The sequence below is a fragment of the Protomyctophum bolini genome (genome assembly GCF_963924005.1).
Source record: "Protomyctophum bolini genome assembly, chromosome: 1".
In the NCBI taxonomy this organism is placed as follows: domain Eukaryota; kingdom Metazoa; phylum Chordata; class Actinopteri; order Myctophiformes; family Myctophidae; genus Protomyctophum; species Protomyctophum bolini.
In genome coordinates, this window is record NC_137862.1 from 5,953,753 (window position 1) to 5,977,338 (window position 23,586).

General features: G+C 43.6%; 2 protein-coding genes across 3 annotated transcripts in view; both read right to left on the reverse strand.

Moving 5' to 3' along the window:
* Positions 1-952: 952 nt before the first annotated feature.
* pros1 (protein S) lies at positions 953-15,328 on the reverse strand. The gene is made up of 14 exons (XM_080759290.1): positions 15,048-15,328; positions 14,058-14,215; positions 13,473-13,497; positions 13,243-13,332; positions 12,058-12,180; positions 11,736-11,861; positions 11,177-11,305; positions 10,001-10,241; positions 8,844-9,030; positions 7,216-7,380; positions 6,818-6,989; positions 5,094-5,230; positions 3,133-3,361; positions 953-2,725 (listed from the first exon to the last, which is right to left on the reverse strand). Exons 1-14 carry the CDS (start codon positions 15,127-15,129, stop codon positions 2,562-2,564), a joined length of 2,028 nt encoding a protein of 675 aa, XP_080615416.1. The 5' UTR covers positions 15,130-15,328; the 3' UTR covers positions 953-2,561.
* Positions 15,329-15,795: 467 nt separating this feature from the next.
* rasa3 (RAS p21 protein activator 3) overlaps positions 15,796-23,586 on the reverse strand; it is a 77,684-nt gene continuing 69,893 nt past the window's right edge. For both annotated transcript variants that reach the window (XM_080765863.1, XM_080765862.1), the window contains exons 22-24: positions 21,380-21,483; positions 20,724-20,907; positions 15,796-18,516 (exon numbers count right to left, since the gene is read on the reverse strand). In XM_080765863.1, coding sequence (XP_080621989.1) covers positions 18,441-18,516; positions 20,724-20,907; positions 21,380-21,483 — 364 coding nt within the window. In that variant the 3' untranslated portion in view covers positions 15,796-18,440. The remainder of the gene's footprint in view (positions 18,517-20,723; positions 20,908-21,379; positions 21,484-23,586) is intronic.

Below are 23,586 nucleotides of genomic sequence, written 5' to 3' on the forward strand. Positions count from 1 at the left end.
TTATCACCGGAAAGATTGGCCTCCAGGATGGAACCTAGGTAGGTAATTTCATCTTTTCGTGTGATAATGTTGTCACCCACTCTATAACCAAGAAGCCATCTGCCTTGCTGAGATTACTATTTGATCCGAAGAGAATGGATTCAGTTTTTCCCAGGTGTAAGGATAGTTTGTTCATTCATTTAGTAATAATGTAGGATTTGTTGTCTGTTAAGAAATGTGCTTTCCACAGTTTGGGAAACGGTGAACTGAATGACCTGGTGACCTATGATGACCGTCCATGTAGTAATTTACTGACAAGTTGGAGGTCAAGAATTTCAACAGAAAAGGGAGCTGGAGTCTCAAGAGGGGGAAGTGCACCAGATTGTCTGGTTGAGTTATTATTATTATTAGGAAAGTATTAGTATTCCAATGGACCATTGGTTGAGAAACAGTGGGATGTACTGTATGCACATGGGATGCATAGCAAGTGTTACAAAAGCACTAATCTTAGCCCATATATCCCCCCCCAACACAACAGTGGTCCCCAGGTTGATTCTAAGTCAGGGTGGTGGTCCCCAGGTTGATTCTAAGTCAGGGTGGTGGTCCCCAGGTTGATTCTGAGTCAGGGTGGTGGTCCCCAGGTTGATTCTGAGTCAGGGTGGGGGTCCCCAGGTTGATTCTATAGTCAGGGTGGGGGTCCCCAGGTTGATTCTATAGTCAGGGTGGTGGTCCCCAGGTTGATTCTAAGTCAGGGTGGTGGTCCCCAGGTTGATTCTAAGTCAGGGTGGTGGTCCCCAGGTTGATTCTGAGTCAGGGTGGGGGTCCCCAGGTTGATTCTAAGTCAGGGTGGTGGTCCCCAGGTTGATTCTGAGTCAGGGTGGGGGTCCCCAGGTTGATTCTGAGTCAGGGTGGGGGTCCCCAGGTTGATTCTAAGTCAGGGTGGGGGTCCCCAGGTTGATTCTCAGTCAGGGTGGTGGTCCCTGGTTCTCAATCAGTAGAAAACCCCTGAGTTATGGCATGGAGCTGTTATACGGGCTATGGATGTGTAATTAATTGACTTTGATGGCACATGTATAAAGTTCTAGATTCAAAATACTTTATTTAAATAGTAATATTTGTTCCAAACAAGTATACAATTTCCTTTTTCCCTTCTTCTTACATCATTCTCGGTAACACTGACTGGCATTATTTAGAATGATTTATGGTCAAATCCAAAAGGCAATTTCCCCTCCTTAATTTGCATTCAATAATTAAGACGGTGTTCAATCTAGGTCTTCTAGGATATGATTGTTATGGGAAACCGAGGATTAGTTCAAAACTGAAATTCAACAATCTTCCCTTTTTTAAAGATGAACATTGTCAAAATTTCATCCATTTCATCCATTTTTATTACAACAAATAGAAACCACAACAAAATACTGAAGACCTACATTCAAGGTATATATTAAAACGAGATTGCTTTTATGTACAAGGTCGAAATGTGGAAAACAAGAACAGAAACAGGGGGGGAAAAAAAGTACAAGAAGAATCATCACCTGACATGACAATGAAAAATAGATATAGGTAGTCTCACAAATCCTGGTTAGCAGGAACCATTCGTTTATTCATTTTCTCAAACGGAGCCAACTGATAGCCACCACATGGTCTGTGTTGCTACAGAGCTCAGCTCTTCGTCCTAATGTAACTAACTAATAATATACAATTCATTGCAACCACTAAAGCTACATCACCATGCTTCTCACTGCCACCTGACATTCACCCTGCCTAAAAAATAAAATAAAAAAATACATCAAGCAGCAGAGAGGATAAGGGAATATGAGTGAAAGGAGGCATGGAAGTGTAAACCCTTCAGAGCAGCGGTTCCCAAAGTGGGGTCTGGGGACCCCCAGGGGTACCTGAGGGAGTTCCAGGGGGTCCCCAGCTAAATGATAGTTTGTAACCAAATGGATCTGTAAATCTGAGAGTGTACAAATGGAACCATTTGGTTCCATTTGTACACTCTCATAAATAAACAGTGGTTTTACAATATAAATTGGCGTACCAGAGGTAGAAATGCCATTAAATCGGGGGTCCGTAGCCTAATGCGTGTGAAAATCACTGCTAAGAGCCATAAAAATCCTCCCTTATCGGGTCACTGGCACATGTTTTCAAATGGGGGTCCGTGGCCTAATACATGTTGACGAAAAAGTTTGGGAACCACTGCTTCAAGGTGTAGACAACATGGGCTTCTTATCTATCCTGATCTCCTCCTCAAATCCCATTAACCCCCCCTCCCAACACGAGGTAAGCAAAGCAAAGTTACCATGTTTACCCAGGGTAACTGGACTAAGCTCAAGAACTTGTTTACAGCCAGGCCCTGCTCATAGAACATTTCATGGTAGGGGTTCAATGCCTTGCTCAAGGGCACTTCAACGGTGGTAATTTTAACGTACCTTCCGATATCAAGACCGCTCCGCAAACCGTTCGGCCACTGCTGCCTAAGAAAAGGATTCTGTCACTTGTCACTTTTTGTGTGGTTGTATGGAGGTGGGAGGTTTGGGACGTTGATCAGGCCGTGTGTGGATGAGGTCACTTCTTGTGCATCAGTGGTGTCCTTCTGGCGCGTGAACGGGTGGACAGCTATGGGATTTAATACCGTTGTGTTTGCTCAGAGCCTCGTCAAAGTCTAACTGCTGGCCATTGACTGTGATGTCCATACAGCCGTGGTAGTAGGCAGTCACGGGGGTGGCAGAGATTGGAACCTCGTCTGAAGAGAAAAGAGCAGGACAGGGTGTGGAATGGTCAAACACAGTGATGACAGTGGAGGAAGGTGTCAAGATGGTGATAAGGTTGTCGCTTTGAAGATAAGAGGTTCAGGGCCACGCTCAAGTGATTTGGAGAGAAAGGGATGAAAAGGAGTGATTTAGTGAATGAGAGTGGAGATAAGATGTGAGGATGAAAGTGAAAAATGAAACTTTGTTGAATAATAAAATAGGAGTGATTAAGTGGATGAGAGATGGTGGTTGGAGATCAGACATGAGGGGTGAGTAATGCAAATCCCAAAGATAACGGACCCATAATCTGAATTATTACAGTTCTTGGATATTTAAATGTCTGTAATTGAATAAAGCCGATCATTCATTATGGAACAGTTGGTGAGCAAAGCTCTCTTACCCGGCACACCACCAATATAGGTACTGAGGGGGTGCTGCATGGTGGTGTTGAGGCGATCTAGCGCCTCCTTCAGGGCATCAGGTGGTATGTAGGAAACCGAGGAGGAGTTGGCTGAGATTTGTAGCTCTGTGGGACTGACAGTAAGCTCCACACTAAGACGGTCAGGATAACACAACATTATTGACTCCAGAGTTGCTACGTGGACCCCATCCACAAAGACCTGCAATTCCTGGAGCAGAGAGGGAGGGAGAGAGCGTGAGGCTGAGTGCCTAGGTTTTGTGTGTGTGTGTGTGTGTGTGTGTGTGTGTGTTTTGTTTTAGTTTTTTGCGTCTTTTTAGGCATGCCTTCCCAAAATGTGTTTTCAATGGTATGCAATATCCCATTCTGACCTGAGATCAGATTCATACGAGGTTTCCACTGGACACACACTGGTCTGATTAACCCATTCTGACCTGAGATCAGATTCTAAAAATGTCAAGTCGTTCTTCGATTTTTCAAAAATAGCAGACCTACAAGCTCGTAGCGCGCCACTCGGTGGCGCGCTATGAGCTTGTAGATCTGCTATTTTTCAATAGCTAAAGCATAGCATGGTGCTAACACCAAAATGGGTTCCTGTTCAGAATGGGATATATATGTACGTGTATATTTGTACGTTATTGAAGATACAGGACCCCGTGGAGCATTAACCCATTTAGGCCTGATGTCGTATTTTTTCCCGAAAAACCTCATATACTGTACCTTTCTATATCAGTGGTCCTCAATATTTCATGTCAAGGACCCCAAAAATGTAATATGTAATATGCCGCCGACCTCCATCTGAAAATATGTTGTTCCAGGAACCACCCCAGAAAAGCAAAGAATATATATTCAAAGATTTGAGGCACATTTTCACGATTTGTCAAGCTCGCAGCGCGCCATAATAGTCTAGTAGTCAGTCCATAGAGCCCCATTGTAAACCCGGACATGTTGAGTACACCAACATTTTATGTTAGAAATGTTGAGTAATGTTGTGTTCCCCAGCATGTAGAAACTGCCGGATGCTAACTTGCATATGTTGAGCAATTTTCATAATCGGCATAATCTGTGACCATAGTACCATACCATTAACAACCTATAGAAGGCAAAATATTATAACGTTTCATCATGCTTTAAGTAGCATGTGACGTGTCAAACTAGGGGGGTTTCATGATGCTGAATCCATTCCAAGCATTAGTTTTGCAAAAAAAACTAGGGCAGCGGTGGCCGAACGGTTTGCAGGAGCGGTCTTGATACCGGAAGGTCGCTATAGTTCGTATCCCCAGACCGGCACGTTAAAATTACCACCGCTGAAGTGCCCTTGAGGCAAGGCATTGAACCCCTACCATGAAATGTTCTATGAGCAGGGCCTGGCTGTAAACAAGTTCTTGAGCTTAGTCCAGTTACCCTGGGTAAACATTTGCTTTGCTTTTGCCCAATTGTGCTGACATCATCACATTTGTGATGACCTTTATTTGTAGTCCCCAACAAAGAGGTCCAGGTGTTATTTTGTGCAAAAGTGCATTATTGGCTATTTCCCCTAATATAAGCCCTCAATGGGGGGTTGGGTTTTTGTGCTAATTCGCTTATTTCCATCAAAATAAGTAGTAAAGCGTGCCGCTTGGGATACTATTTACATTATGAAGAGAGGATATATACCAAGAACGATGGAAATAAGCGAATTAGCACAACACCCCATAGCCCCATTCAATGAAATTCATTGAGGGCTTATGGTAGGGGAAATAGACAATAATGCGCTTAATATGCACAAAATAACACCTGGACCTCTTTGGTGGGGGCGTAACTAACAACTACAAATAAAGGTAAGAAAGCCTTCTAGTACGGAATTCTCCTTTAAGTAAAGTCAATGCCTGAGGTGATCCAATGTGTGTAGGCTAGGCATGCTTTTTCCTTTGTGTGTTGCGACACCAGAATAAGCTGCTTACTGCATCATGTTCTGTGTGTGTCATCACAGACACCAGGAGAGGTACGGTGTTGTTGTAGACCAGAGAGAACAGAACTCCTGTACTGGTGGACGGACGGATATTCATCTTCACGTCCACCTTCCAGTTCTCAGATTGACCTGGAAAAATAAAATAAAAACATAGACCTATAATTAGTACATTCTCCTCTCTTACTGGTATGTTATGCTGGTCAGTGGTTAATACAGGCTGCAAATACCTGTATAACTGATTGATTGATTGAAATATTAATAATAACAGTTTGCAGAATTACAGTACATTTCAAGCACATCTCAATACAAAGACTGTTAACGGTGAGTGGACGACCCAATAAAGCATTACACTTGTTTACAACAGGGTCCACCTTGTTCAATTCATCAAAACATTTAGAGACGTACAAATAGACACTTCTATATAGCCAAAAAGAATAGAACAGGAATTCATCATAATGGAGGTAAAAAGGGAAAAGAAACATAATACAGTGAGGGGAAAAGGGATTCAGATTTTTACAGGGGCCAGTTTCGAATTGCAGCCGTCCATAGGTGCCCTTTGAGAGCGGTTTTGAAGGATTCAAGGGATTTGCATGTCTTAATGACTGTTGGTAGGGCGTTCCACATTTTGCTGGCATAGGAGCGAAAATAATTTAGTCCCTTGTTTGTGCCGAATCTATGTAGCTAAACCTGTGTAGTCGTAGTGTAGCAGATCTGTGAAATGTAAATATGAAAAGAGATCATACGTCACAGAGGAACATGCTATTTTTAGTAGGCATGTAACGATATATATCATATATAGATATATATCGATATTATATACCGACTTTTCACCAAAAAAAAGGGGTAGCTAGTGTGTGATATGAAATGTGAGCTGTAATCATATTCCATCATATTCACGTGCTTTTGGAGAGAAATGAGACAAACTCCATGCAGGATAGGTTTAAACATGAAAGCATGTTTACAGTTGTTGCACAGAAATTAAGTAATTTTACATGAAATAGTAATGCTACTTTTGCAATGTAGTTAAATTAAAATTGTGAAAAAAGCTTGGGGGGGAAGATAAATCATTAAAAAAAATCACACCCGTGGGAACTGAGTGGTGCAACTCCCCTCTCCCCCCTCCTCTCTCTCTCTCTCATTAGCAGCCAAAGTGCAGCACTATCTCTCTCTCTGTTTCTGGCACAACAGCGCCCCTACTGGTACTAATTGTCATAGTGGTGCTCACAGTCACATAGGTGCATGGGTGAGTGTGTCGGTGGGTTAACGTCACATAGGCGGGTGAACACGGACATTGCTGTTCCTTGGAGTGGTTGCACCACTAAAAAAAATCGGTGGAAAATAATTGTGTTGAAAAATCGTACCGTGAACCTCGTATCGTGATACGTATCGTATCGAGAGTTGAGTGTATCGTTGCATGCCTAATTGCGAACGCAGTGATTGCGAACGCAGTGAGCACTTACTATGAGACCTAGCAGATCATGTCTGTGTGTGTGTGTGTCCCCTTTGTGCCCATATATGGAGCTGAGTGATTTGTTTGTGATTGATGCAACACACTCCATATTTGGACGTATAGCTGCTTTGGGGACTCCTTATATGGTTATGGCTTAGTTAAAAACTTAACTTAAAAAAAACCAAATATGTACGAGCTGCGTTCGCTTCCCGCGTTTGCGCGTCTTACTGGTTTTTAGTAGTATAAATCAGGGTTGCATTACTTACTGCTGTAGTCCAGGTTGAAGTGTGCTAATCCCAACCCAGGGAAGAAGGATCCTCGCTCAATGGACACAAAGCAATGTTTGCTCTCCTTCTCGTGGATGACCTCTTTGACCCCAGAAGCCCCCTGGTTCATAAGGTTCCAGCCCCGGATACAGCCGTCCAGACGAGGGTTGATCTACAGACACAATACCCAGAACTCCATTCATTCCTCACCATCTAGGCCATTTTGACCTGAGATCAGATTCCCAAAATGTCTTGTTTCTATGTCAGTCGTTCTTCGATTTGTCAAAAATAGCAGACCTACACGCTCGTAGGAGCTTGTAGATGTAATTGTTTACTTTGTATTAGCTGATATTAATCTACAGAGACACTTGTCAGTGGCTTCTGGATAGCGTGCTTACGGGTTTGATGACGCTGTCCGTGCGGTTGGGTAAACCAGCGATGTAGACCTTGGTCTCCAGTTTGCCGTTGACGGAGGTGAAGAGACTCTCAGGGCTGTTGATGCTCATCACGGCCTCCTTGCTGATCTTCACACTTATGCTGTTCTCCAGTTCATCCACAGAGATCTGGATGTAGCACACCACAGTGTTATACATGTTATATTATGTCATGTTATGTTATACATATATAACGCCACAGTGACCATGTTATGTACAGTATGTCTGTCCACATTACCTGCTGCACATCTTCAGCAACTATATGTGACCAGATTTGACTGAGAGACTGCCTTCGCGCAAATTACAGCTTTTCACCAGAGGAGAAAAACTTTTTTTTTTAAATGAGTTAATAGCACAGGCATACTCGTCACATACTAGAGCATGTCTGAAATAAGTGTCGGAGCTGAAATAGACATGTAAATATGAAATAAATGCCCAAACATGTAGCTAGGTGTAATGTTAGAGACCACAGAAGTGACCCCCCCCCCCCCCCAGTGCAGCACTGTTATTGTGTCGACCAGAAGCAGAAACCATTATAACGGACTGTCAAAGTTATTTACACAGAGTCGGCACACGTTGGTTTTTTTCTTAGACGGTGTGGTGGGTTCTTCAGCCATTCTCCTCATTTTCCTCGCATAGCCTCGTTTGAAGTTCCACTGGTAATGATTTCCTCACGGTGTTATTTTGAGGGGTGCACACCGCTCAGAGCCCTGACGTCACATCACAGTGTTATTTTGAGGGGTGCACACCGCTCAGAGCCCTGACGTCACATCACGGTGTTATTTTGAGGGGTGCACACCGCTCAGAGCCCTGACGTCACATCACAGTGTTATTTTGAGGGGTGCACACCGCTCAGAGCCCTGACGTCACATCATTTGGAGCGATCCCACTTTTTAGGCCAGTGCAGCCCATGCGTAAATCCAGGCTTTCATTTTTCGCGCAGACGAAATGAAAGCCTGGGTATCGAGGCTAGTAACAGACTAGTTAATCAAACTAATCAATTTAATCGATTATTTAGAAATAAATCTATTAGTATTTTTGTTTTCGTTTTTTAATATTTTTTAAGCTGGTGAATGTTACAGAAGTGCAGTGCATATGGTGTGTGTGAGCTATCATATAAACACAATCGCTGTGTTAATATCATCGTTTGTCTTCCATACTATATGTTCAAGAGCTTCTGGAGAAACTAAGCCCCCGCTTTCCTTTATTAAACATACATTTATTTTGCTTCCTAGGCCTGAGTGCTTGTGATTAGGCATGTAACGATATATCGTAAATCGATTAAAAATCAATTCAAACTGGTGACAATTGAAATCGTGATTAAATCACAATTTGAATCACGAAGCAAACAGTAGAGGGAACCCCATCCGCAAATCCCTCCTTTGTATATCTCTTAAATACAGTAGCATAAATGTGCCTGCAACAGGTACATATTGATGTTGTCGATTATTTAAAAAAATCATCAGTTATCCCATAGCGGCAGCCCTACACTTCACTAATCAATAGCCACATAGTCACGTAGACTTAAATAATAAGCCATATATCGGCCCTACACTTCACTGATCAATAGCCACATAGTCACGTAGACTCACCACATGCCACTGGCCGTCATTGATGACTTTGCCTCCACTGGTGACCTTAAACGTGTGCTGGTTCTTGAACTGGACTTCGATACGGCCACCCCGGAGCCCCAACATCAACCAGGAATCCTGGGAGGACTCTGCATAAAGGACCACCCCCTCTGGGTCAAAGGTCCGGAAGTCAAACTCTGCAGCGAACCTACAAACACAGCATGGGGAAGCATTTAGAAGTAACACACAGATGCTTTTTTTCAGAGCTTCTTCGAAGGCTATGTTCAGAGTGGCAACCCAAAGCCCATTTTCTTTTGGCCTATCCAGATTGGAATCAGTTTGGTTTAAAGTCTTAAAGAGCTGATTTGAACCTGCACATTCCTTGGTGGTTTGAAATGTGATTGTAAACCAGTTTTCTGACTTTGTTTTTGACGGTGTCACTCACCAAAGCTCACCTCACAATGTGACGTGAGCAATAAGTTGCATGTCAAGAGTATAAATTAAGTCAAGAGTATCATTAAGTTGTTACCACAGCAGGTCAACGGTGGCTAAATGTACAAATCTGATCTCTTGCAAATAACGGTAGGACAGTCAGTCCTACAGATTGTATTTGATAAATAAATAGGATGTGCATATATGATTGTGTGTGTGCGTTGTCGTAGCTGACAGATGAACATTGAGATCAAATGATAGTGAGTACAGAGTTGTACAGAGTTGCGCTTGTTGTAATCATGGCTGCTATAAAACAAAATAGGTTGTATTTACGTGATGAATACTGTGATTGACAGGACGTAAATGTAGGATTCCAACATATAATAATACTCTTAGCTGTTCTGTGCTGCTTGTTTGCTTGCTTTATGACGTCACTGTCCCATTTAGTGAATGCCTTGACTCTTGAGGCTATATGTTGGGGGGTTGTCTGTGTGAGAGCAAGCTATATAAGCTGTCGTTTCTTGTCATTCTGGGAGTCGGACTGGGTTTTCCATACATGAACAGGTCATGTAAGTCTTGTCTTCTTACTCGAGTAAAATCCTTATACTCTATAACTCTGACATTTTGTGTTGCCTCATAATTCATTGTTTATGAATTGTCTTTTGAGTATGTGTCCCACAGACTGCCTTTACAGCGTGCGTGCGTGTTTGAGATAAAGATGGTGAGGAAGAGAGAGAGCTCCTTACTTGGTGTTTTCAGGGAGACGATAGCGCAGATAGATGACAGGAAGGCCTCCAAACTGCTCTCCGAGGTAAAGCATCTCGGGGTGTTTGTGGTCGTAAAGGGCCACGCAGAGTGGGATCTGCTCACAGTAGCGCTCATCGTCGGCCAGACGGAGACCCTTGCGACCGTCGCAGTGGCACACGTAACTCCCCATGGTGTTGATACACGTGCTATCACACACGTTCAGCTCACACTCGTCCACATCTGGAGAAATGAAATGTACAGAACAGATGGAGGGAAAGGGGAAGGTTAGTGTAAGTGCTAGTTTGTCAACTTTCGACCTTTTGTATAACAAACTCACTGATGCACCCATTCTGTGGGTTTAGGTGTACGCAGTAGGAAGAATGTCACTGTCCACTTGGTACATTCATTTGCTTTGCTTTTATTTCAAGTAAAATGCATGGTACAAACATCTTCCATGTTGCTGGTAAAAACCATGTATCCACAAAGTGCATGAATTCCCCACACAGGCTGTCCATAATTAAGCCCTAGGCCTGGAGGCGTGCCCGTCTATGCCCAACCCAATTAACCAAGTATCTTTAGAATATTCTTGGCTAAATAATAACAGAAATAATAATCAAAAAACACAGTGAATTGGCTTCTACAGTTAGAGAGGCCATGAAACCTTTGACCGGCTCTAATCTGATCTATGATTTGATGGAAGAAGTGAAAGCCAGTTAACTAATAGAGTGTCGCAGTCCCGCCACCCTCGAGAGACCCGGAAAAGAATTCCCCTTTAATTTTCCTCATAGACTTTTCAGAAAGTATTTATTTAAAGACGTTTATATGCCGCGGACAAAGCCAACTCTTGTCGTGACCAATCATGACAACAAACACAATTTTTCGGGCCAAACAAAGAATTAGAAAGTAGAAAGAAACGGCAGGTTACAACACTTTCTTTGTTGTTTTTCTTCTTTGTAATTATTTGTTTGGTCCAAAATATTGTGTGTGTTGTCATGATTTGTCACGACAAGAGTTGACTTCGTACGACGCTTAAAAGGTCTTTAAATAAATATGTTTTGAAAAGCCTATGGAGAGAAAATGAATGGAGAATCATTTCCTGGGCCACTCGTCGTTCTGAAAGGGGGAGGGACTGCGACGCTCTATAGGGCAAAACAAAAAAGAGGGCTTTACTTTACCATTGCAGGTTCTGGAGGTAAAGTTATACTTGAAGCCTTGAGGACACTGGCAGTCGTACAGGCCAGGGGTGTTGACACAACGGGCCGGCTCTTCACAGATACCGTCATACAACAGGCACTCGTCAATGTCTGGAAACAACAAACAAATGGAGATATTGATAATATGCTTGTGAGGCCTTGCAGGCAAATGTTGAGCCCAACACACACCGGGTGGTGCACAGCGAAGCGGCACAGACGTTGCCGGAAAATAGAACAGTGGCGTATCGGAGCGTCAGGCGAGGCGTGAACGCGTGTCGGACGCCGCCAGTGTGGGATAGGTTCATTGAAAATAACGGAGGCAGCTGTTTTGACGCGCGGCGTTCGCAGACGGTGTGTGGAGGGCTTTAGACTGCCCACAGAATTAGGGTGGGCTTTTCACGTTTGTCGATATCCCACATTAAAATATCCCCACCATTATAACCCAGGGCTGCCTTAACTCGCACTGGAGCAAGGTTATCCTCAGAAACACTTAGCAACGTTACTACACTGTTGATAATTATAATCATTCAGGAAACCTTACCTATGCAAGTGATTTTGTCATTGGTGAAGTAGCCATTGTTGCACTGGCAGCGGAAACCACCGGGGAAGTTGTAACAGTTTTGGTTACATCCTGCTGGATGCTCTGGATCTGAACACTCATCGATGTCTGTGCGATCAACCAATTACATCACAACATGTACAAAGTAAAAACACAGTATACAAATACTATTTTTTAGCATACACTACATACACTACAGCATGTTTGAACATCATCAGTGTACATTTACTGCACGTTACTTTGGCCTGTGTAAGATCAGGTCAGTCGATAACACAGGAGATGATGGCACAGTGTCGATACTCACCCTCCTCACAGCGTTGGCCCTTCCAGCCAGATTTACACAGACATCTGAATGTGGCCTGTCCGTCCACGCAGCCTACAGAACCCTCCTTATAGCACGGATACGGCAAGCACTGGTTACTGATCTCTGTCATACAACAGAAACAGTATTTAGGCATTAGGCACATTCAAGGTTCAAGAGATTCAAGATTGCTTTATTTGTCATTTCTTTCCAACTGCAGCAGCAGCAGAAAAAAAACGAAATGACGTTTTCTCCTAGTTAAAAGACAACACAGGCTCATACAATAATAAATATATCAAGTGCAAGACAATACTTTGAATATAAATAAGTCCTAAAAAACTACAGGAATCCATAAAAAAAGATAAATAGATAAAACATTTAAAAACTGAACATGCCATCAGTTCATGTCCTATCTGCCATGGAGGCTAGAGTTCAGGAGTCTGATTGCCTGCATGGGGAAAGAAGCTGCTCCGCATCCTTTCTGTGCTGGCACTGATGCTCCTGTGCCGTTTCCCAGATGGCATGAGGGAGATCAGGCTGTGAGAGGGATGGGTGGCATCCTCAATGATGCCACCTGCTCTCCTCATACACCTCTGCTGGCATAATGTCTGCCAGGGAGGGCAGCGAGGTACCGATTATCTTACTAGGCTGTTCTCACCATCCTGTCCAGCTGTTTTCACATGGAGGATGCAGCGTCAAATACATGCAGGACCATTTTAAACCCAAATCTATACTTTGATCATTATGCCCGTGCCATTCTCAAATCACTGAAAATAACAGATTTTCAGCTCAGAAAGACTAAGCCTTAGGTTTTAGGGTAGGCTACAAAAATCCTGAGGATCAAGCCCAGCAAGGATTTGAGTAGCAAAATAAATACACAAAATGTAATTTTAAGCAAACAGGCCCAAGCAGCAAATATAATTTGACAGCAATACTGTTGCTCAAACTGCAGATGATCTGCACATTTATTCTGATTCTGATCTTTGTCTTTTTCATCAAGAAACCATCAAATCATTTTATTTAGGTTTCCCCTTGCCTTAGAGACTGCAGGCCCTTTGTTCTCAGGTTTCCTCTAAACCCAGACCAGTAAGAAAGGTGTGTCATTAAGTCCTGTGCCACTGTAGAAACACTTCTTCATCAATAAACTGCTTGTTCCATTTTAGTAACACAGTTAACTCTATACTGTACCTTTCACACAGGTACGCAGGTCTGAGGGGATGCTCGGTCCAGAGCCAGAGTTGTGGTTGCCGATGCCAACGCGATGCGATCCCAAACACACTGCAATGAGGTGCCATTTGTAAAAACTCAGTACCAGTCATTATTATAACACAAATAACCATTTGAACCCCAGCATCCATATTCTGGGGGGAACATTACCCCCAAAAATAGCAAGCTTACAATGAAATCGGTGAACTTACCGACATATTTGGGGTAAAAGTATTCCTGAATAGGGAACAGAGAGAATGTAAACAAACTGAAGCTCTTTTGTTATGCATTTCTTTTTCATACATTCATTGGATTTATATACAAATCTAAATACAGGATCCATACAGACTACTGTATACTAGGCTCACTCTTATTTCATTGGCTATAGGAAGGAAAGATACTTGTTTGAACACTAACTACTTTGTAATTACACTAACTTTACCAAATCATAAGGCTATCTGAACGGGAACCCCTTTTGGTGTTTTAACTAAGCATTATGTCATACTTTAGCTATTTAAAAATAGCAAATCTACAAGCTCGTAGCGCGCCACCGAGTGGCACGCTACGAGCTTGTAGGTCTGCTATTTTTGAAAAATCGTGAAAATGCGGCACAAATCTTTGAATATATATTCTTTCAAAAATATTTTCTTTTTATTTATTTTTCGATGTCAGGCCTAAATGGGATAATAATAATACATGCATGCACATACGTGCGCGCCGCACACGCACACACACTTACTTCCAAATAGTTTTTATTTTATTTGTTTATGTTTTGTTCTAGTTTAACTGTGTCTTACCGTCTCGGGATGGTTCTCGAAGATCTCCCTAGCCTCCTCCTTGTTGCACAGCTCCTCGATGCACTCCCTCTCCAGGTTACCCTTCTTGCTCTCCTCAAACAGAGTGTTGGCTCTCCTGTGCCTGGTCAGAAACTGGGTGGCTCTGCTTTGGGTCAGGACTGGTCAATGAAGTGGCCCACAGCACACACACACACACACACACACACACACACACACACACACACACACACACCATTTTTACCATTAGCAAGTGACTATAGTCTCTCGACTCGACCAGAGGAAAGGAGGGCGCTGTTTTTCCTTTATGTTTCGACGACGGGTTCTCAGATTGGCAAGTGATACAAACTCCTGGGTATTTAAACACTGACAGTGCAGCTTCTTACAAGTTACAACACGAGGAGAGAATCAGAACGTGAGAACTAGGCCTATGGCGTCAGTTCTGTTGATACTTGGATGCTTGATTAGCCTGCATAACAACATTTTATACAAGGCATGTAATGCATATTTGCATATTGCATATTTATTCTAACTTGTCAAATGTGGCTGATGGATAAAGTAGCCTAAACGCAAATGCTCATTGCGAAACCGTGATTTACCAGAAATGACCTCAGCCAGCGTGAGTTCAATATGTTCACGTTCAATATCAATATGTCACTAAACATATGCGTTAAGCTGCCCATTGTTTCATTGTAAGTTGTTCATTATTAATCACGAGTTACATATCGTTAGGCTATTGTCGAAGAAGGTATTCGTATACCTTCCTTTATCGTTCATTAAATTTGAGTTCCATTCCATCAGATCATTATAAACTTTGAATTATGCAATAAAATGTTTTGATGTTCTACGGCTATAACAGACCATCCCCTGCGTGAACAACAAAACCACAATGCTTTTCAACACTTCTTTACCAGTAGCGCCTATATATAATGTTGCTCGAACGCGGCGGTTATCCTAAATTATAACAAACCCGTTATTTTTTTTTTTACTTACATCGATGGGCATCTATGACGATGATGAGCGACACAAGAAATACCACACACGCCAATAAGTATTCCTCTTTCTTTCTCCACATGGTCAAGCCGTCCTAAACGGCGTAGGCCTCGTGTTGTGTCGGCTGTGATCGAGCTTCAGATCTGCGAGGAAAAAAACTTTATTCTTCCCGAAAACATGTTGTCGCCTGTGTGCGGTTGAGTGAATGCGCTGGTCTCGGGCCAGGACGGAGTGGTGCCTGTTCACACAGGGAGCCGCTGTGCTCCGCTGTTCACACAGCTACTCCCACTATGTTTTGCGGGACTTTGAATCCCCATTGATTTTGCATACTGTGGAACTGTGGAACCGCTCATGCGTGCACAAAATAACACACGCGTCCTGGAACAACACCGAAGGCTTTTTGGGACATTCAAACTTTTAAAGCTGCAGTACAACCCGTAAGTGATTTTATTTTGTTATTAAAATAAGTTGTGTATATTCGATTATTCGTACGTCTCCAATTGTTTTGATGAATTGAAAATGGTGGGCCCTATTGTAAACAAGTGTGATGCTTTATGGTGTCGTCCACTCGGTTAATAGTCGTTGTATTGAGTTGTACTTCAAATGTAGGCTACTGTAATTCTGCAAACTGTTAATCAATCAATCAAGAAAAAAGTGTTCAATTAAATAGCTCTATAGTATCAGATGTCTAATTAAATAGCTCTAAATAGCTCAAAAAAGACAAAGACGAAATGTGCATTAATAATATTGCCTTCATTTAGTTATTCAGAAAAAAAACATCACATTTGCACCATTCATCATCAACTCTTTTTATGTACACATTTAACAGGCTTATTTTAATACTTTTAAAAATATTTATACAAAATACACTGTTCTCCCTTTGTAGCTAAGATGCTTTTTCCTTAAGAGGAGTTTCACTGCAAAAAGTCAGCAGCTTAATAATAATTTGATTGGTGTGTTTGACCAACTCTTCATGGGGCTTTTAATATTATTGCATGCTGAACAACCATTATTGCATAAGTCACACTTCATGTGCGTTTCAGGGTAGTGGAGTTAAACTACTGTTGGCCTATTAAATTAAAATGAACAGATTTTTTTTTCTTCCAAAGAAACAATATTGGACAACAATAAATATGATAAAGAACTTTAGGATATTGTAACAGAATTATTTACTGATTTATATTTAACCTAGAGGCTATATATCTTCTCAGTCTTGGCAAAAAAAAAAAAAAAACACATGCAGTGCTTTAGTTTTACAACCCAGAGTAAAAGTTAGTGACCCCAAACACTCTCCCTACAAAAAGCTCGGGTCAAAAAGCAACATTGATCTCTTCATGATTCAGCAATGGAAACAAATGCAATAAACATACAATGGTTTAGGAGAACAAAGATTATTGGCAGGGGTTCCTTCAAATGGAACAATGACACGTGACTAATATACAAGAGGAAGAGTTAGACAACATCAGGGCAGAATAGAGGTTGGTCCCCTATAATGTCCTGCTACACTATTTGCATAACAATATGCAGTGTCTTTGACAACACTTCCTGCCTTTTCTGTAACACTAAATTAATTAAAATTGGCAATTTAACCCTTCAAAGTCTGTCTCACACACTCATGCACATGGAGAAATACACACATACACAACAGGCACACGGATACACACAAACGTGCGTGTGTGCACACAATATACACCAGCACAGCATACCTTACAGACACAAAATATTTCATTTGATTTGTATCCTTGTATGACAAATATAGAAAACACAGTTTGTATATTGAGAAGATTCCCTATAGCTTGTACAACATAAAAAGAGAAAGAAATGGATGTACATTTGGAACCATCGCTGATCCTTTTCAAAAACAGTAGATTTTTTTGAGATATAAAAAACAACAATGAGTATAATTTGTTCCAAAAAGAGAAGAAATCTAGAAAAGTGATGCCTGGCACTGATTGGGACCCTGTAACCATGGGGAAACAAACGGTACATAATGGATCCCATAATGAATTTAGGAGTATACAAAACTAGTTGTTTAAATCTGTGGCTTTTTTGTCACTGATTCATTGCTGAAGTTATTGTTTTTAGCGAACATCATTGACCTCATACTTTACATGTGCTGATTCAGCGTTCAAATCAGAACAACAGAAACATGCAATTGGTTAACAATCAATCTTGTACCTTCAATAGATGCTGGGGTGGCCAATAAGAATCACTGTGGGACATACAGTAGTTCAGAGAAAGGCATACAAATAGCCTGGGTTTTAATCCACTCGGGCCAAAGACCTCGCACAGTAAACTCCTCCGTGTTAATGTATGGGTTTGAAACTCAGAGATATAGTGCACACATGTAATAACGAGGACCATTAGGGGTCCATACATGTGTACAGTACCAGAGTTAAACTAACACACAGGATATTTACAGTGCCGGGTAGTTTGACTCACAAAGCAGGAGCACTGCAACATGTGGCCTTTCCAGCCGACAGGGAAAACAATGACTGTCTGGTTCACTTAACACAAATTAAAATGCAAAGATGTGGATGTGCAAGTAAAACTAATGACCATCCCTCTTTATGTATTGGAGGTCAGCTGAGCTTTGTAGTATTTAACCAGGGTAGCCAAGGGCACCGTAGAACAAGGCTCTGCATCAAAAGCTAAACGTCTTGTTAGGGATAATTCATACTTTGAAATTAAGTGACTTCTTGCTGAAAAACTTGTTGCAGCTCTAGGGCTGCAGATGAGAACGATGAATGTCTATAGCTGCTATGTGGGCTAACGTTGGTCCCAATGATCCCTTCTTGTGCCCTCGTCTCATACGACCTTCCTGAGGAGGTGGGGGACCACAAAAAAAAACGTGTGCGCACGCCGCACGCGCGCACACACACACACACACAGTCACACAGTCACACAGTCACACACACAGTCACACAGTCACACACACACACACACACACACACACACACACACTTTTTCATCTAGATTTTGGTCTGTGAGACTTTGAAATAAAAAGGAACATTTCATCAACCAATAATACCATTGAATCATAAAAATAAAAACGACAAAGTGATAAAATAAGCGTTTTCTTTCAATGTGCTGTGCGAGGCTTGTTCATCCAACGTCTTGGAGGACATTAAAGTGCGTGGTTGGTCACTGCCAAGAGATGTCCAGTGAAAACTCTTTGTTCTCTTCTTCGCACATCATTAGAAAGGAGGGGGACCAAAATGCGTGCTTGGCGTTTATCTTTGTCTTCATTGTAGTAATTTCCTTCCTTCCCTCCACAGCTGTGGCGGGTCCCGTTGATGAGGTCCGTGTAGCCACGCCTGGAGCGATGCACCTTGGGAAGTCATGTCTGCTGGTTCTGGTGGTTCTGGGCGCGGCATTCTGGAGCCATGAGGGCTAGATGGAGTATGTGGAACTCTCAGACTGCTGCCGTATGTAGCTCTGAAAACTCTTGTCTCCGATTGGATGCTCCCTGAAAACAAAAAAACAAAAAAGTAGTCATAGGCCCCCGGCTGCAACTATTGATTATTTACATAGCAATTCATTTTTCTATTGAATACTTTTTTAGAATAAGTATAAAATAGTTTTTAACCCATTTTGGGGCGGGAACCCCTTTTGGTGTTAGCATTATGTCATGCTTTAGCTGTTGAAAAATAGCAGATCTAAAAGCTCATAGCGTGCCACTCGCTTGTAGGTCTGCTATTTTTTGAAAAATCGTGAGAATGTGTTGCAAATCTTTGATTGTATTCTTTCTGAGCGAACATTTTAACTCAAATCTTTGCTTCTGGGGGGTCCCTGGAACAACATGTGTTCAGATGGGGGTCGGAGGCCAATTACATATAATCTTGGGGGTCCTTGACATGAAAATGTTTGAGAACGACTGACATAGAAACATGGGTTTTTCCAGAAAATTGTCATGATTTAGAAGACATTTTGTAGAATCGGTCTCGGTCGAAACTGTTGCGCCCCTAGTCAGAGGAACAGTTTAACCACACTATTGTGCTAATACTGGGCATGTCATAATAGGCCAACATTTGGTGAAAATAGGCAAGCGTTCATTGTAAAACAGCAGTGTTGAAAGATCATAACTCGCGTTGTGAGCTTGTAGATCGGCTATTTTCAGCGAATAGATTTGGTATGGGGGAAAAGGAAGGTCCTCAGCTCTAGTGGGACCCTATAGTGTTTATGTAGTTCATTTTCTCTGTTGCAATTTCCCAGAAAAAGTCATTGATTTGTTTTGTTGTTTGTTTGATTTGACGTCGTCTACACAGCAAAATCCTGAGTCAAAGATGTGATTGTGCAGTTACACATTTACTGATGTGGGAAATGCCTAAAACACAGCAGGACACATAGTAGGACATAGTAGGACACATACTGCTGTCACCTCATAGGACACATAGTAGGACATAGTAGGACACATACTGCTGTCACCTCATAGGACACATAGTAGGACATAGTAGGACACATACTGCTGTCACCTCATAGGACACACAGTAGGACATAGTAGGACACATACTGCTGTCACCTCATAGGACACACAGTAGGACATAGTAGGACACATACTGCTGTCACCTCATAGGACACATAGTAGGACATAGTAGGACACATACTGCTGTCACCTCATAGGACACACAGTAGGACATAGTAGGACACATACTGCTGTCACCTCATAGGACACACAGTAGGACATAGTAGGACACATACTGCTGTCACCTCATAGGACACATAGTAGGACATAGTAGGACACATACTGCTGTCACCTCATAGGACACACAGTAGGACATAGTAGGACACATACTGCTGTCACCTCATAGGACACACAGTAGGACATAGTAGGACACATACTGCTGTCACCTCATAGGACACATAGTAGGACATAGTAGGACACATACTGCTGTCACCTCATAGGACACATAGTAGGACATAGTAGGACACATACTGCTGTCACCTCATAGGACACACAGTAGGACATAGTAGGACACATACTGCTGTCACCTCATAGGACACACAGTAGGACATAGTAGGACACATACTGCTGTCACCTCATAGGACACATAGTAGGACATAGTAGGACACATACTGCTGTCACCTCATAGGACACACAGTAGGACATAGTAGGACACATACTGCTGTCACCTCATAGGACACACAGTAGGACATAGTAGGACACATACTGCTGTCACCTCATAGGACACATAGTAGGACATAGTAGGACACATACTGCTGTCACCTCATAGGACACATAGTAGGACATAGTAGGACACATACTGCTGTCACCTCATAGGACACACAGTAGGACATAGTAGGACACATACTGCTGTCACCTCATAGGACACACAGTAGGACATAGTAGAACACATACTGCTATCACCTCATAGGACACATAGTAGGACATAGTAGGACACATACTGCTGTCACCTCATAGGACACACAGTAGGACATAGTAGGACACATACTGCTGTCACCTCATAGGACACACAGTAGGACATAGTAGGACACATACTGCTGTCACCTCATAGGACACATAGTAGGACATAGTAGGACACATACTGCTGTCACCTCATAGGACACACAGTAGGACATAGTAGGACACATACTGCTGTCACCTCATAGGACACATAGTAGGACATAGTAGGACACATAGTATACTAGTATATAGTATTATAGAAGGACACATACTGGCTGCCGATCTTTGTCTTCTTAAACTTGTCCCGCTTGTACTTGGTGTGCTGCTGCTCCAAGGTCTGCACGGCTGAGACCACCAGCTTCAGGGTCTTGTAGGTCTCCTGGGGATCGTCGATGACGAAGCTGGAATACTCCTCCTGCTCGGGCCCGTCATACACCGACTTACTGCCACAGGCCTCTGCAGAACACACAGAACAGTGTGATCCATACTATACTATATTATATATTATACAATATACATGTGTACTATAAAGTGCTACGACTACATAAAATGCAATTCTAGTGCTGTCTACGTAACGAGCTATAAGTCTGTCTAGAATCTTATCTAAGTCTACATAAAGTGCCATCTAAGGCAGTGATTCCCAACCTGTGTGCTGCGGCACTTTAGTGTGCCGTTTGATATGTCCAGGTGTGCCGCCTGATTTGACAGAAAGTAACACTAAGTCACTTGCGTCGTTGTTGTTGTCACACGTCTAACCATTAGGGCTACTTGCCCGTAGATTCTAAGGGGCTAGGCTAGGGCAAGTGCTACACACACACACACACACACACACGTCACACGCACGCACACACAGACGCAAATCATTTACAATACATGCTTGCTCACAAACATGCACCCGCGCACACTTTGTGTCATGTCAATGTCTGACCTTGCATCTTGACCAGTTTGGTCATATAGGTGCTGAACAGCGAATAGATCCTCTCCGTCTCCCTGTCTCCATCCACGTCCAGCTGAATGTTGGCTGGGAGACCACTGGACCACAGGAACACAGTACAATCATTACTTCATCATACCACAGAGTATCAATTAGTCATTATTAGAGGAACACCAGCTCAGTGGCCTTGTGGTTAGAGTGTCCGCCCTGAGACTGGGAGGTCGGGGTTCGATCCCCGGCCGGGTCATACCAAAGACTGTAAAAATGGGACCCAGTGCCTCCCTGCCTGACACTCAGCATCAAGGGTTGGATTGGGGGGTAAGTCGTGAGACATACTAGCGTCATGTCCAGGGGGTAGACTTGTGCATCAAGCTGCCTCACGCTAGAAACAGGAGATAGGCTCCTGCCCCTATGGGCCTCATGGCTACAGAAACAGGAGATAGGCTCCTGCCCCCTATGGGCCTCATGGCTACAGAAACAGGAGATAGGCTCCTGCCCCCTATGGGCCTCATGGCTACAGAAACAGGAGATAGGCTCCTGCCCCTATGGGCCTCATGGCTACAGAAACAGGAGATAGGCTCCTGCCCTATGGGCCTCATGGCTACAGAAACAGGAGATAGGCTCCTGCCCCCTATGGGCCTCATGGCTACAGAAACAGGAGATAGGCTCCTGCCCCCTATGGGCCTCATGGCTACAGAAACAGGAGATAGGCTCCTGCCCCCTATGGGCCTCATGGCTACAGAAACAGGAGATAGGCTCCTGCCCCTATGGGCCTCATGGCTACAGAAACAGGAGATAGGCTCCTGCCCCTATGGGCCTCATGGCTACAGAAACAGGAGATAGGCTCCTGCCCCCTATGGGCCTCATGGCTCGGCAAGGCTACTTACTTACTTACCTCACCAATGGTGGACAACTAAGTACATTGAGTACTGTACATTTGTAAGTATCTGTACTTTACTTGAATATTTGCATTTTTGGATACTCATTACTTTGACTGCATTACATTTCAAAGGCAAAATCTTGTACTTTTCACTACTTTATTATGAACTAACCACTTAAGCCTGTTTTCAATAGAGGGTATGCACATGCTTAAAGTGAATGGCACATAAGAGTGGCAAAGCAACATGCAAAGTGAGGTTAACATTGTTTAACGTTGTTTAATGCAATCGGATATGACTTTTCTATTTGGATGTCTGGGCTGTCGAGGCCAGAAAGTAGTTTTTTGCCACTCGGTAGGCGTTCCCGCATAACCTCCGGGTTTGAGGATGATGATGTCACGCGCATACTCTCTATATAGTGAAAATAGCAGATGTACAAGCTCACAACTCGTTGTGGTGGTGGCGTGGTGCGACACAACACGTTTGTCGATCTGCTTGGTCCACTGTTATTGATATCATTTAGAAAACGTGTGTAAAGCCCTGCCTCACCCTGTGCAGGGCGTACAGCCGGGGGCAGTGTACTGTACTCACCCTGTGCAGGGCAGTGTACTGTACTCACCCGGTGCAGGGCGTACAGCCGGGGGCAGTGAACTCACCCGGTGCAGGGCGTACAGCCGGGGGCAGTGTACTGTACTCACCCGGTGCAGGGCGTACAGCCGGGGGCAGTGTACTGTACTCACCCGGTGCAGGGCGTACAGCCGGGGGGCGGTGTACTGTACTCACCCTGTGCAGGGTGTACAGCCGGGGGCAGTGTACTGTACTCACCCTGTGCAGGGCGTACAGCCGGGGGCAGTGTACTGTACTCACCCGGTGCAGGGTGTACAGCCGGGGGCAGTGTACTGTACTCACCCGGTGCAGGGCAGTGTACTGTACTCACCCTGTGCAGGGCGTACAGCCGGGGGCAGTGTACTGTACTCACCCGGTGCAGGGCGTACAGCCGGGGGCAGTGTACTGTACTCACCCGGTGCAGGGCAGTGTACTGTACTCACCCGGTGCAGGGCGTACAGCCGGGGGCAGTGTACTGTACTCACCCTGTGCAGGGTGTACAGCCGGGGGCAGTGAACTGTACTCACCCTGTGCAGGGCGTACAGCCGGGGGCAGTGTACTGTACTCACCCTGTGCAGGGCGTACAGCCGGGGGCAGTGTACTGTACTCACCCGGTGCAGGGTGTACAGCCGGGGGCAGTGTACTGTACTCACCCTGTGCAGGGTGTACAGCCGGGGGGCAGTGTACTGTACTCACCCTGTGCAGGGTGTACAGCCG